Genomic DNA, 15,286 nt, shown 5'->3' with positions numbered 1-15,286 from the left:
GTATACTGGAAAAATATTGTTTCTAATATTAACACTGCAACTTTCGTTCAATTTTCAATAAAATATAACTATTAAAATGATTTTTAACAAAGGCGTTCTTTTTAAATTACCAACATTCAAAACAATTTTATTACAAAAATCATATATCCGAAGTTGCTTGTTATGATTTTTAGGGAAGTATAGCCTTGATATCGTGAGGCTGGATGTTGAGGGTTAAATCTAAAACAAAACAATCGAAGAGTCTTGATAGAATCTTAGAGAGAGATCAGAAGAGTTAAATTAGAAAGACCGAAGAGATAAAGTGGAAACTTTTGCATGAAGGGCGAGGAAAAAGATTGTAGATTACTATATAGTTAATATACAATAATATTTGTAAATTGCTTTTTTATTTTCTGTTTGACGTCAAAACAAAACTTTTTTTGTTATCACCTGCTCAACATAAACATAGATAAGCAAAATGTTTTCATTTTTAAATCAACATTCTCAAATAGTTACTGTAACTAGGCAATGAATTGATCCACATTTGTAGAATGTATTAAATGCAAGTTGAATCAAACCCAAAAAAAATATCAAACTATAACTGCAAAGATATCGTCTTAATTTAAAAAAATAAAATTGGCGTATTCGAACGCCAATGATCCACAACCCAGATCAAAGAGTACGATCTCATGTTCATACAAGAAAAGCCCCTGATTATCCGAGGTTATGAAAGGTTATATTACGTATGTCTACGGTAATAATGGCCACATGTGGACGAAGGCCCGCCAGTCGATCGAAACCGCACTTCAAATTCCGACAAGGTCGACTTGCAATTTCGAAAACCAGTTCAAAATTCATCTCGATTTCGCAATTCGAATCGCTTTCTCTGTTATATTCATACACACAATAAGAAAACTCAACAGTTGTGGTTGGTTTTAGTTAGTGTTAGTATCGATGATGATTTCTATGGAAAAACTGATCTTACTCAACGTGAATCTACGGGATGTGCGAAATGTTAAGCTTTTTAAAATTTCTTATCACCTGTTAAGATTTACGGTTATCTATACCGCAGGAAATGAGTGGGGCATCCATATAAAAGCAGCGAACTGCAAAAGTATGACCACCACAGTTATGAGAGGTGTTTGTTATACACCATGATTTTTAAAAGTTTTTTATTGATTTTTGTAATATTTTCTGTTTGTTTGATCACAGTAAGTAAAGAATTTTATTATTAAAGTACACTTTATTAAGATTTTTTTTATTATGTAGTCCGGTTATGTTGCACATACAAGGCAAGGTACTATACGAGGTGCGAAGAAAGTGACTTCAGATGGTCATATGTACACATATTTGGGAATACCTTTTGCGAGACCACCTTTAGGACGCCTCAGATTCCAGGTAAGCCTTTAAAATTATCAAATTATAAATAGCATGCAAGTATTATTTATCATATGTTTATATCATCTACTAGATTAGATACACAATAATTTTCGGCATCGTTGTTATAACCAAATTTTAAGTTTTGAGACTAGAATATTAACTATCACGGCATTAATAACTCCAGCTACTTGAAATCATGATAAAAATACTGATTATTTGTGTTCAATATTTGAACGTTTAGTTAACACTTAGAACGACGCAACTACTATAAGTTATATTTTATAAAATTCAATTTCAAAATTATCCAACAATTTTTTATATCACTTGTATCTATTTTTAGAAACGTTTTTGTTTATTAATATTAGGTATTCAACAACTAAAATGATGAAATTGTTTATTCTACTTTTCAATATACTTTGAAGATTAATACCTTTGTTAATTTAGAAATATTCTCATGGCAAGCAAGTATGTTAATTTTAATAATTGACAATTGTATTTGACATTTAAATCACTGGTTGCTGTAAAAAAATAGGTAATTTGATAAATATTCCTTTTACTACAATAAATTCCTTTTTATTATCGTTGAACAATTATGCAGAAAACAGAGTTTATACTGCACATTGTTCACATTATAATTTTTTATTTCATTGTATTAATAATTTTTATTTAAACAATTATTAGTAATAAAAGTTGCACCAAAAATTATGCAATAAATTATTTTTATTAACCCCGATGAAATAATATCCAATTAAAATTTAATTTTAAACTCTGTTAACTTTAACATAATTAAATTATAGTAAATAAGTTGTCAACAATACGGAGAAAGCGCAATAATTATCGATAAAATAACACTAAATCGAGTTTAATTTGGAAATTATGTTATAAAAAATAAACCTCGGCCAGCATAAATTAATAATGTTATTCCGAATAATTCATTGAAAACGAGTTTATTAATAACTCAACAAATACTAACACAAAAAGGTTGTTTAACGGATATTCGACATTCTTGTAAAATCGACTTTTGTGTGAATCTATTTAAAAATTATTTAAACTAATTTTTATATAAACATTCACACTATTTTTATTGATAAGAAAATATTCGTAAAATTATTTAAAATTACTAATGTATTTGAAATTTGTAAAGTGAAATAATAGTTGAATCATAAATTATGTACGTTGATTTTTGTTATTGCTAATCAGAATAGGTTGAAATTATTATTTCAAAAATTTCACTTTATTTTTGTTAATTAACTTGCCACAATTATTTAGTTTGCATTAGTTTCGGGCCACAAAAACAACTTTAATAATACCTTGACTTGAATGAATAAATAACTTAGACAAGTTTATTTATAGATTATGAAAACAATGTTTTTAATTTTTAACAACAATCTTAAGATTTTCGCGATTATCAACTAATTGCTTTCTATATCATTATCATAGAATCGTTTCACAACCTCAATATTTAACCTCGCCCTTTCGGATTTTTTCTATAGTATATATTATGAAGTTAGAGAAAAACCTTTATTGATATCACCAGAAAGCTATACGACATGGCTATAATAGGGAAGATGTATTTCTTAAGAGTACCATACAATCCCAACATAATTCGCAAATTCTAGTTTACTCTAATCCCAGGATTTATTAAGATATCTTCTTCGTCTCCAGAATTTTGAGGAATACACAGGTGCCTTATGATTTGCAACCTTTATCTGCAATGCAAGATTATCTTCTCTGCAACATAATGTGTTAAACTAAACTAAATACTTCATCTAATTTCTAAGAAGGATTGACTCCGCTCGCTCGCTGTAACTTGAGGATTATTAATTTCAAACTTCGAATGAGTTCAATCCCCCATCATTTTCAAATCATCATTGTCTCTATCCTAATCCTCGGATAGAAGGTTGATGCTCTCATGCTGATAAAATAAAATCAGTGTTTCAATGTCTTTCCAACTCTTGGAGCTCTATAAAATAAGCTTTAATTCTTGTCTACTTAAAAAGCTGAGAAAGTGATGACGAACTGATCCTCGTTGAACCTGGTTGAACTAAAACAGTATTTTATGATAAAACCATTTTATTTAATTTTTTATTAAAAAGTAATTCATCAACATTAAATCCACGTGTTTCTTTATCGCAAAAATTCAGATAAAAGTCGGCACGAAAATATAAAAAGAAATTAAATAAACTTAAATTAAATTAGTAATAAGAAACTCAATTACAATAATTACGTAGACTAAATATGTTATTTCTGTTTTCAATAGGGCACGTGTTTTAATGAGTTATTATTAATATTTTTTTGTTCATTTGTTCGATAAGTATTTATAAACAAGAATATATATAATTATGATTCCATTGAAATTAAATTAATCATCAAACAATTAACAGTTTTTAATGTTTTTTCCTTGTTATTTCCACAACATGAACAATTAAAAACTTTCCCGTGCGAATAAAAATAAAGGTTCAAGTTCAAAATCACGTAATTACTTAATGGTGCAGTATAACAAATTGCAACGATAAATTTAAACGAATGTTATTTCTCTATATTTACCATTCATTTAAACGTGTTCACGTTATTAAATTTAAATTAATAACATTAAAAAAAATGAAATGAAATTAATACAGTTTTTCGAATGTAAAAACAAAATAGTCCAGCGCTAAATAATTATCCTACCTCAGTATAAGTAATTACTTTGGTTTCTCGAATCTAAGCTACACGTGCGGACTTACGTGTAAAATTAGAATGAGTCAACAACATGTTGACTCATTTTGGAAGATGATACCATAACGATTTATTACATAAGTTGAAGGATTGTTATCCTTAGTATTTCTAGATATAAAAAAAATATTTAAATCCTTTTCAATCGATTTTAGCCACCACAACCAGTAGTAAAATGGAAAGACACCAGAGATACAATCACTCAAAAACCACAATGTGTGCAGTCAAGGAGCACTTACGTTCGAACAGATAAGATTGAAGGATCCGAAGATTGTCTATATTTAAATGTTTACACACCAATGGTAATATAATTTTAATTAGCTTTTCCCCCTTAAGTTCAAAAGTGATTTAAAAGTATGAAATTTATTTTCTTACAGGATCCGAGCAAAAGAACTGACCAAGTTTATCCAGTTATGGTTTGGATACACGGTGGTGGATTTTTTGAAGGCGATAATGGTTATGATTTATATCCACCAGAGAATTTCGTAACACAAAATATTATAGTAGTTACAGTTTCATATCGATTAGGAATATTCGGTTTTATTAGTACGGGCGATTTAATCGCACCAGGAAATAACGGATTAAGAGATCAAATTATGGCGTTAAAATGGGTAAACGAAAATATTGAAAGTTTCGGTGGTGATAAAAATTCCATAACAATTTGGGGTGAAAGTTCAGGAGGAATATCGGTATCCCATTTACTATCTTCGCCATTAACCAAAGGATTGTTTCATAAAGCGATTACTGAAAGTGGCGCTTCTATTTCTGCAGTGGGTGTAGGAATTGACCAACCTCTCTTAGCTTTTGCAACCGGATCATTATTAAATATAAATACTACTAACAGCGAAGAATTAATTACACATCTTCAAAAGGTCAATTTTAAAGAATTACAAGCAGCTGCTTCACGAGCTGGAATTGCTATAACCGTTGAGCAACCTTTAATAAGATATCCTTTTACGGTAGTTATTGAACCAGAACATGAAAACGCTGTTCTTTCAAAGTCGCCGTATGCAATTTTGGAAAATGGAGAAGTTCCTAAAGTTCCGATTTTAATGGGTTTCAACTCAAATGAAGGTGATGGTCTTCCGGATGCATTTGCTAGAATGGCCTTAACAGCGTCTAATTTAGCCCCAGCTACTTTAGTTCCTGTTGGATTGAATTTGAATACGCCAAATGATACTAATACTGCCAATTTAGTTGGAGCACTTATTAAAGAGCATTACTTTCCCCGTGACACAACAAATTTTGCAGAACCACACTTTGTTCATGTAAGTATTAAATTATTATATAATATTGTCTTGAATTAATTCACGTTCTCAATTACTAGTGGTATGGAGATACGCACATGATACGTCCAATAATACAGCAAGGATTATTACTTTCAAAGTTCACCGATGTGTATTTCTTCGAATTTAATTGTATAGGATATTTGGGAAATCCTCTAAGATCTAATTGGAATGGCGTCGGACATGCTGAAGAACTAAATTATTTATTTAAGAGACTAACACAACCAACTGTTTTATCTGCGGAGGATAAGCTTTGCAGTGAAAGAGTAGTAAAATTATGGGGAAATTTTGTCAAATATAGGTAAAAAGATAAATTTGTGATGTTTGTATTTTTCTGATTTTGCAATTTTTGATTTTAGTAATCCAACTCCTGAAAATGATCCTTTATTACAAGAAATTATTTGGCCAAAAACAGCCCCGACACCCAATATGTGCTACTTACATGTGGACAAAAACTTATCAATCAGGATTAATCCAGATAAAGAAGATTTTCAATTTTGGACCAATATCTTTGAGACATACGGAAAGAGACCATTGACGACCTTTTAACTGTATTATATCTATTGTATTATAAGATGTACCTGATATTACAGATAATTTATTATTTTAAATATTCTACTTCTGATCTAGAAAGTTATAATTAGATGTAGTGCAAGAACTTTTTATTTTTGGGATTAAGAAGGATAAGAAGTTTTTTCGTTTTCAAAACTACCTCAAAACTCGATTCTTAATACTATGAATAAAATGTGCTACAACAAAAGTTAAATAATTATTAATATGCATTTTCTAATTTATAATTATTATATTAAGAAGATATTTTAAAAATGTAGATTTAAAAAATTTGCAAAATTAAAGGTGCTCTTTAAAAAAAATTTTTTGATGATTGTCACTAACAGCGCCTATTCCACATGCAGACAAAAGTATATAATATACACATAAATAATGCATTTGTGTACACGATATAAAAAATACCGTTTCGTTCTTTATGGAAATACAGCAAATGAATGAAAACGGTCCATACATGTAGCTGTTATGCAACAGTATACCTTTGAAGCTTGGCTCAGAACAATACAGAGTAGAAATAAGTCTGGAAATGCCTAATTTTCCCGTAAATGAGCTAGAATTATACAAAATTTGAGACATGCCTATTTTAAGATACCAGGATTCTAGATGTAATATTTGCCAGATTTAGGCATAGTTGCTCAACCTGTATAATTCAAACGGTGTTCAGAAGGATGCCAAATTATAAATGTACAAAAATGTCACTTTGCCTAATGTCACACTGACTAATATGCAAATATGGTCCGAAAATTAATACCAAAAACAAATTATTTTTCACAAAAAAAATATACAGAAAATAAATTATAATGGTAAATAGAATATAAAAATAAATATCATAAAATAATAAATATTTGTAAACAATAAATATTTACAAGTACATTAGTGTCATGGTTTCTAATACAAAACTGTAGTATAAGGTGTTATCTGAAACAACACAATTTAGGTGCAGCAACTATATAATATTTATTAAAAACATCACAATTCTAAAATGTATAGAAGTTTTAATATATTTTAAATGGCCTTTTTCCGTAAGTGTTGAATATATTATTCCAAAATTGATAATCTTTCTCATTTGGGTTAGTTCTGAGTGACAAGTTTTTGTCCAGATGTAAATATTTCATATTTGGCACCGGAGCCGTTTTTGGCCAAATAATTCCTTGTAACAAAGCATCTTTATTTGGGGTTGGATTTCCAAATTTAATAAAATTTCCCCATAGTTTTACTACTCGTTGACTACAAATTTTATCATCGTCAGATAAAATTCTCGGTTGCGTTCGTCTGGTGAATAAATAATTTAGTTCTTCAGCATGACCGACGGCATTCCAATTAGTCCTCAAAGGATTACCCAGACGTCCAATACAATTGAACTCGTAAAAGTAAACGACAGTGTGTTTTGAAAGGAAGATTCCTTGTTGTATTAATGCTCGCGTCATGACCATATCACCAAACCACTAATTAATAAATAAAAATTAGTAATAAATTTTTCCTCGATAAAATATAAAATCAAAAATTGTACTTACATGTTGAAAATCAGCATCAGTATAATCTGTAGTACTACCCGGAAAATAATATTCTTTAATAAGTGTACCAACATAATTTATGGTGTTTGTATCGCTTGATGCATTCAAATTTAATCCTATCGGAACCAAATTATAGGGAGCTAATTTGCTTTCCTTTAAAAGCGATCGAAGAAGCATATCTGGAAGACCATCACCTTCATTTGAATTAAATCCCATTAAAATTGGAACCTTATTATATTCCCCATTTTCCAACATTTCATATGGCGATTTTGAGATAACAGCGTTTTGATGTTTTGGTTCAATGACTACCGTATATGCTATTAAACGTTGACCTGTATCAGCTCCAGCTCTTGTAGAAGCCGCTTCTAGTTCTCTAAAATCAACATTTCGAAGCTTTGTAACTAATTCCTGACTATTGTTGGCATTGATTCCTAATAATGATCCGGTTGTAAATGCGTAAATTGGTTGCTCTTCTCCTATCGCCGGCGCCATAATAGAGGAGCCACTTTGAATAATCGCTTTTTGAAATAATCCTTTAGATAACGGTGATAATATTAAATGGGAAACAGCCATGCCTCCTGCACTTTCACCCGAAATTGTTACTTTATTTTTATCACCACCGAATTTTTCAATGTTTTCATTTACCCATTTTAACGCCATAATTTGATCTCGTATTCCATTATTCCCTGGTGACACTAAATCACCCGTATGAAAAAATCCAAATATTCCTAATCGATAAGCAATTGTAACCACTACAATGCCTTGTTTTACGAAATTTTCTGGTGGATATAATTCATAACCATTATCTCCTTCATAAAATCCGCCGCCATGAATCCAAACCATTACTGGATAATTTATATTGTTATTTATATCCGGTAGCTGATGAAAAGAAGGTGTTTAAGGTGAATACAATTAATATGAGATTATTAAATATATTACTGTTGAGGTATAAACGTTTAAGTACAAGCAATCTTCAGAACCTTCAATTTTATTTGTTCGAACAGTAGCGAATCTGGACTGAACACATTGTGATTTTTGTATAGTTGAATCTCTGATGCCACTCCATTGTTGTGAGGGTACAGGTGGCTAATAGAAAATAATTAAATTAAAAATAACGAATCAGAAAATACTTTGTGTGAGACTTTACCTCAAATCTCAACTTTCCTAAAGGTGATCTTGCGTAAGGTATACCTAAATACGAATACATTGTTAGATTACTTGAAAGTTTCGTCTCTAATCCTCGTACTTTTCCATTTTTTGTACGGATAATATATCCATGCTACAAAAATATTAGAAGCAAGAAATATTAGCCAAGGCTGTTTGCGCCTTAATCTCAACTATCAATAATAAGTAACAAGAAATGATTAGAATTTTTTAATTATTGTCTTTACTTACCGAAATTAAGTAAACGGAAAATATTACATAAATGTATATAAACGTTCTGAGGCACATGGTAGTTAACAAATACTTCAGAAAAGTGTACGGTTCCTTGTTACTACGTGCTTTTATATGGAATTTCCCACTTATTTCATGTGGTGTAGATAAAGTAAGAATTGTAACATGTTCTAACAACTGCTGCATTGGGGTTCAATTACGATGATTTTATACGTTAATCTCGTGCAATTATGTTTTACATCATTTTTGATAAAAAAACATAAACAACACAATCTTTCCAATCTTTCTTCTTAGCTTTATTTTATGATTGTAGAAATCTTGGACAATTTTATCAGAAAATTTTACACCTTTATTTTTTGAACGATAAAGGAATTATTAAGGATGATTATATTTATTTGCCGAGACTTGTTTTATGTAAAAATTGAAAAATCATAAATTGCCGAACAATGTTGTTGAGTTACAGGCCTTCAAACACTAATTGAAAATACTAATTAGCTTTCCTGATTACAATTCCTTCACTGGCAATGAAGCGGCAGATGAGCTAAAGCGTTTGTGGGGCCAGAGCCAACAGTTGGTATATCATTTGCGATGGCCAAACATTGGATTGGACTCTGGGCTGAAGAGACTTCGACAACTGTGGACCAATTCTCCTAGAAAGAGACACGCTAAGTTGTTTATTGATATCGCCAATGTCAATCCCAGGAATATTTTATGACTTGCTCGTAGTAGCATTAAAGTTCTAATGGGTGTCTTTACTGGGTACTGCCGATAAAAGACACAGCTGAACTTATTGGGCCTAGCAGACGATATTGAATGGCAACTATGTGCAGAGGACAAGGAGACGGTTGAACATGTTTTATGCCACTGCCCTGCTGTTAATCATATTAGATTCTCGATTTTTGGGCCGCCAATAAGGATCTGAATTACTTTTCACCGAGCAAGACATTAAGTTTCGTTAAGAGTATTGCACTGCACGGTGAAATTTAATAATGGTTGGTTGGTCCGGCTACCCGATATATACAGAAATATATACAGAAAATATTGTATAAATCAAAACTAAAGTTTTTGATAATATATTGCTTAAGAAAACACCTCAGAATTATGACGGTAACTCGCTAATTGTATGTGGTATAGATAAAATAAAATTTTGAACCGGTGATAAAAAAATACTGCATTGGGATTATTATTATTATAATTTTATACATTAAGCTCGTACAATTACATTTTACATCTTTTGATAAAAAAATAACATAAATAGCATAATTTTTTTATTCGCCGTTGTTTTTCCACAAAACAATTCCATCAAAATAATCCAACCCAAAGCATGCAAATCAAAGTTTAAAGCAATTCAAAACACAAAGTAACTCAATTTTGAAGTAAGCCAATCTAATCACAAAGGATTGAAATCCCAAAGTATATCAACCTAGTCCTAGAGGAAATTAACTCAAAATCAAAGCAAGGTAACCCAATTCTAAAGCAGATCAATCAAACCCCAAAGCAATCCAGCCAACCCAAACCGGAAGAAACTCAACCACAAAGGATTCCAATTCAAAGGCAAGCAAATCACTAAGCAATGGAATCCAAAAACAAGTTGATTCAATCCGTTGTAAGACAAACTTAAAATGTTGCTTTCAGTTCATAAAGCAAACCCGACCTATTCCAAACCAGGCTCTTAAAGTAAACAAACTCATTCTCAAAGCAAGGTAACTCAAACACAAAGTAAGCCAATCTAACCACAAATTAACTCAAACGATACCATTATAATTCAAACTTAACAAACAATTGATAAACTACAAAATAGATCAACTCCAAATCAAACCAACTCAAGCCAAAACACAATGCCTTAGATGGCGAGAGATCAGGGATGAACTACTTCAGTAAATCGGCCCCATTACGCCGGACACCATAGTTGAAAAGATGCTGGACGGTGAAGAAACTTGGTGCAAAGTGGCTGCATTCATTAAAAATGTCCTGACTGGAAAAAAGAAAGAAATGAATAGACCGGAGGAGGTGCCCTTGTGGCTTCAAGAGCCCGCTCTCAGCCATGTGAGACCCTTGCACTCTAAAAAAAAATAACGATTAATTGTATTTTTTATATCTGTACTCACGTGGAACTCATTAACACTTGGGACGACCACCTGCGAGACGACGATAAAGGAAGGAGACCTTTCTGAAGAAGAACGCATCCCTGGAAGAGCGGAAGACGGAGGTGGTGCTCCCACTGCGGTGAATTGTAGCTAAAAACGCATATTTGTAAAAGTAACTGGAAAATTTCAATTTTTCCACACTTATCTATCTGACATGATGACAAGTGCTGGCGGTATCCGCCCACAAACGCATCCCTGGAAGATAGGAAGACGGAGGTGGGTGCTCATCTGGGGCCGAAGAACCCCTCTCCAATGGCGGTGAATTGTATATAAAAACAAATAGACCTAAAAGCAATCTGAAAATTTCAATTTTTCATAGTTACCAACCTAACACGATGTTGGAAGACACCGCTTCCAATCATGCGAGATGACGCGACACCACAGATCACATCCAATCACCGACGTTCCTCCGAAGAAATACCCAGAAGGGTGGTACCGGAGAAGAGAGGGGGGTTTTTACGGGGTAGACACTGTGAGTCCCAGACTCTAGGCCGAAACACACCTTACGTACACCTCAAGGCGCCAACAGTAGGCCGGGGTGCGTAAAAGCATTTTCTCCTCCTCTGCGCAGAAACCCAAAAAGCAAACCAAATCAATCCAATAGTACACCAACCTAAACCCAAAACAAGCTTACTCAACTCCAAAGCAACTCAGCGATAAAGTAACTTAACTTCAAAGCAAGCCAACTCAATCCCTTAGTAGTTTAACCACAAAGAAATCCTGCTTCGAAACAAGCAAACTCCTAAATTAACTCAACCGTAAAGTAACCCAACTCCAAACTATGCTAATCAAACTTCAAAGCAACTCAACCACAAAGTAACCCAACTTCAAAGCAAACCAATCTCATCCACAAAGGAAATCAACTGAGACCGAAAAGCAGTTCAATTCAACCCTAAAGCACTCAAATCCTATTCCACACACTTTGCAATGGCCGAAGAGTTAACTATCTTAATTAGAACTGCCAATTATTTAATTCGAGAATGTAAATTGGTTTCCTCAGTTGTCTCTCATCGTAAAATATGATTTAAAATTACGGGTCGCTGTTGTGTGTAGTAAATTACTAAAGCGATTCCTCAAGGTGCTTCGTATTTTCTTCGTATTGTTGTTACTGTTATTATTACTAAACTTATATACTATTTACCATTTGACATTAAAATATATGGATTATTTAAAACCCACTTTAATTTGAGTTGTTGTTCTTTTATAACACCTTATCAAGTACGTTTACTGCTTTATATGTTTCCAATTATGTAACGCTAAGTAAAAAACTCTTTTAATTGAAACGAGATAAAATTTTATCACCTTTAAGATGAGAGCTGAGAACCCATAAAGTGTTCTAATCTAAAGACTACTCCAATTTAGACAACCAAATTCATAAAAATATTTTAAACTTATATTATTACTTATATAATTTCTAAATTTAAGATTGTCCCCTCCATAGGAAATGAGTTGGTCATCCATATAAAAGTGTGCTATAAATACAATCGCCATAGCTTTAAAAGGTCACTTTTGAGCACGATGGTCCTTAAAAGCGTATTTTTGTTATTTGTAATATTTTCGGTGTGTTTGACTTCGGTAAGTAGACCATTAAATTTAATGTAGGTAATATGCATTAGCAACATTTTTCGCCTACATTAGCCTTACAAAAAATGGATTGATACGAGGATTGAAGAAAACACTCTCAAATGATCATGCTATGTACACATATTTAGGAATACCTTTTGCGAAACCACCTTTGGGAAATCTCAGATTCCAAGTAAATCTTTAAAACTTGTAAATGGTCATAATAACAAAGCTGCTTTTTAGCCACCTGAATCTGCACCAAAATGGATAAATATAAGAGATGCAACCACGCAAAAGCCACAATGCGTTCAACAAAGAACCTGTTTAGTTCGAATGGATAAAATTGAAGGTTCTGAAGATTGCTTATACCTAAATGTTTATACACCAAAGGTAATAATAATAAGTTTCTCACAAAAATATATAAATCAAATTTATAACTCCACAGCCACCCAGTAATATACAACATGACATAACTTACCCAGTAATGGTTTGGATACATGGGGGCGGATATTTTGAAGGCGACAATGGTTATGAATTATATCCCCCAGATAATTTTGTGAAAGAAGATATTGTAGTGGTAACAGTTTCTTATCGGCTAGGAATATTCGGCTTTCTTTATACGGGTGATTTAGTCGCACCAGGAAATAACGGGTTAAGAGATCAAATTATGGCGTTAAAATGAGTAAACGAAAACATTGAATATTTTGGTGGGGATAAAAATTCCATAACAATTTGGGGAGAAAGTGCAGGAGGAATATCGATTTCCCATTTATTATCTTCACCATTAACTAAAGGATTATTTCAAAAAGCGATTATTGAAAGTGGCTGCTCTATTATGCCACCAGGGTTAGGAGTTGATGAACCAATTTATGCTTTCGCAACCGGATCATTATTAAATATCAATACTACCGATAGCGAAGAATTAGTTAGAAACCTTCGAAAAATTGATTTTAGGGAGCTACAAGCAACCTCTATAAGGGCTGCAGTTGTTCTTGATCAACGTATTGTAGCATACACGGTAGTAATTGAGCCTGAACATGAAAACGCTGTTGTTAAAAAATCGCCCTATGAAATGTTGGAAAACGGAGAATTTCCAAAAATTCCGATTTTAATGGGATTTAATTCTAATGAAGGTGATGGTCTTCCGGCTGAAATTCTTAAAAAGGTTATCAGAGATTCTGGTTTTGCGCCCGCTACTTTAATTCCTATAGGATTAAATTTGACAGCACCAGATGATGCCAATACCATTAATATCGCCGGTACACTTATCAAACAACATTATTTTCCGGGTGATACGACAGATTTTACTGATGAACATTTTATGCATGTAAGTAAAACTTGTACTAGAAAGACACATCAAGTTTGAAACAAAATATTTATTCAATAGTGGTTTGAAGACATGATCATAATACGTCCGCTAATACAACAAGGACTTTTGCTTTCAAAATACACCGACGTTTATTTTTACGAATTCAATTGTGTTGGATATCTGGGAAATCCCCAAAGAACTAATTGGGAAGGTGTTGGGCATGCCGAGGAACTAAATTATTTATTTACCAGACGGACACAACCGAGAAATTTATCTGATGACGATTATCTTTGCAGCAAAAGATTAGTGAAATTATGGGGAAATTTTGCTAAATATGGGTAAAAAATGTATAAAACATTAAATATTAATTTATCGATAACATTTTCATTTCAGAAATCCAACTCCAATAGCAGATGCATTCTTACAAGAAATTATTTGGCCAAAAACAGCTCCTGTGCCAAATATGAAATATTTACATCTAGATAAAAATTTGGCCGTTAGAAATAATCCAGATGAGGGAGATTTTCAATTTTGGACTCAAATTTTTAATACTTACGGAAATAGACCATTTATAATCTATTGATTGTACATACTTACAGCGATGTAGATTTTGTTTGATAATTGTTAAGTTGATGAAAATTAAAAATTATAGAGCTTTTAAATAATAGTCATTTTTAAGGTATACCTACTACTTCTACCATATAACTTCAATTCTTAGAGAATACTAAAAGATCCAAGATTTGTTCATGATTTAGTGGTTAATAAAAGTTCAAATTAACTCTACAATATCAAGAACACCTGGTACACCCTTCACCACTCAGAGTTACGTAACATAATGTTGGATATGAATTGGTGTAAAGATATAAATCCGACTATATTTGTAAATTTGTGGTTCCTTCTGCAGTCACCTTTTTATGTTTATGAACATATTTATGAAAATATGATATATTTACATTGTTTTATGTGAAAAAATGTTGGGTATGAGTACTCTTATGCAAATAATTATAAAATTTATCATTCTGCCAGCCTCCCAATCAGCAACCAATTGGCTAGCTGACTGCTATATGCTATCTATACCAAAAGTTAAGGCCCATCAATTTAGAGATCAATATTTTCAGTTCAGATAGGTATGTTCAGTTTTAAACAGGTGATAGCCTGATGTGTTCTTAATGAAGGGCATATTTTATTTTTATTGCAATTATGTCAAAGAAAATGTGAATTAAGTCAAAGAAATGCGTACGTTTAATCGTCTTTCACATCAATGTGAGAGTTTCTTTTGACGTGAGAGCGGCTCCTTAGATTCCTTCTGCACACTTACTCTAATCTTGATCAGATTTCAATCAAAAGTAGCTAGTCGAAAGATTCTTCTTTAAATTCTAGTCTGTATAAAAAAACACAAGTTGCATTAAATGGATTTCATACAAATAAAAT

The 15,286-nt window shown here is 32.0% G+C and overlaps 3 protein-coding genes across 3 annotated transcripts; 2 read left to right on the top strand and 1 right to left on the bottom strand.

Moving 5' to 3' along the window:
- Positions 1 to 933: 933 nt before the first annotated feature.
- LOC111425817 (juvenile hormone esterase-like) lies at positions 934 to 5,971 on the top strand. The gene is made up of 6 exons (XM_023060074.2): positions 934 to 1,190; positions 1,249 to 1,377; positions 4,230 to 4,376; positions 4,452 to 5,342; positions 5,402 to 5,661; positions 5,720 to 5,971. The coding sequence occupies exons 1-6, from the start codon at positions 1,134 to 1,136 to the stop codon at positions 5,907 to 5,909; spliced, it is 1,674 nt and encodes a 557-aa protein (XP_022915842.2). The 5' UTR covers positions 934 to 1,133; the 3' UTR covers positions 5,910 to 5,971.
- Positions 5,972 to 6,859: 888 nt separating this feature from the next.
- LOC111425971 (pyrethroid hydrolase Ces2a-like) lies at positions 6,860 to 9,670 on the bottom strand. The gene is made up of 5 exons (XM_023060280.2): positions 8,837 to 9,670; positions 8,589 to 8,720; positions 8,381 to 8,527; positions 7,442 to 8,320; positions 6,860 to 7,372 (listed from the first exon to the last, which is right to left on the bottom strand). The coding sequence occupies exons 1-5, from the start codon at positions 9,020 to 9,022 to the stop codon at positions 6,923 to 6,925; spliced, it is 1,794 nt and encodes a 597-aa protein (XP_022916048.2). The 5' UTR covers positions 9,023 to 9,670; the 3' UTR covers positions 6,860 to 6,922.
- On the top strand, positions 8,195 to 15,283 carry LOC139429013 (juvenile hormone esterase-like). Its single transcript, XM_071194314.1, is given in 5 exon segments — positions 8,195 to 8,343; positions 12,790 to 12,936; positions 12,992 to 13,873; positions 13,934 to 14,193; positions 14,249 to 15,283. Coding segments are annotated over 4 exon segments (1,389 nt in total). The 5' UTR covers positions 8,195 to 8,343; positions 12,790 to 12,879; the 3' UTR covers positions 14,439 to 15,283.
- The last annotated feature ends 3 nt before the right edge of the window (positions 15,284 to 15,286 follow it).

Source organism: Onthophagus taurus, chromosome 2 (assembly GCF_036711975.1).
Source record: "Onthophagus taurus isolate NC chromosome 2, IU_Otau_3.0, whole genome shotgun sequence".
Taxonomy (NCBI): domain Eukaryota; kingdom Metazoa; phylum Arthropoda; class Insecta; order Coleoptera; family Scarabaeidae; genus Onthophagus; species Onthophagus taurus.
Note: the sequence above shows the minus strand (reverse complement) of the source record. Positions and strands in the feature narration are given on the sequence as shown.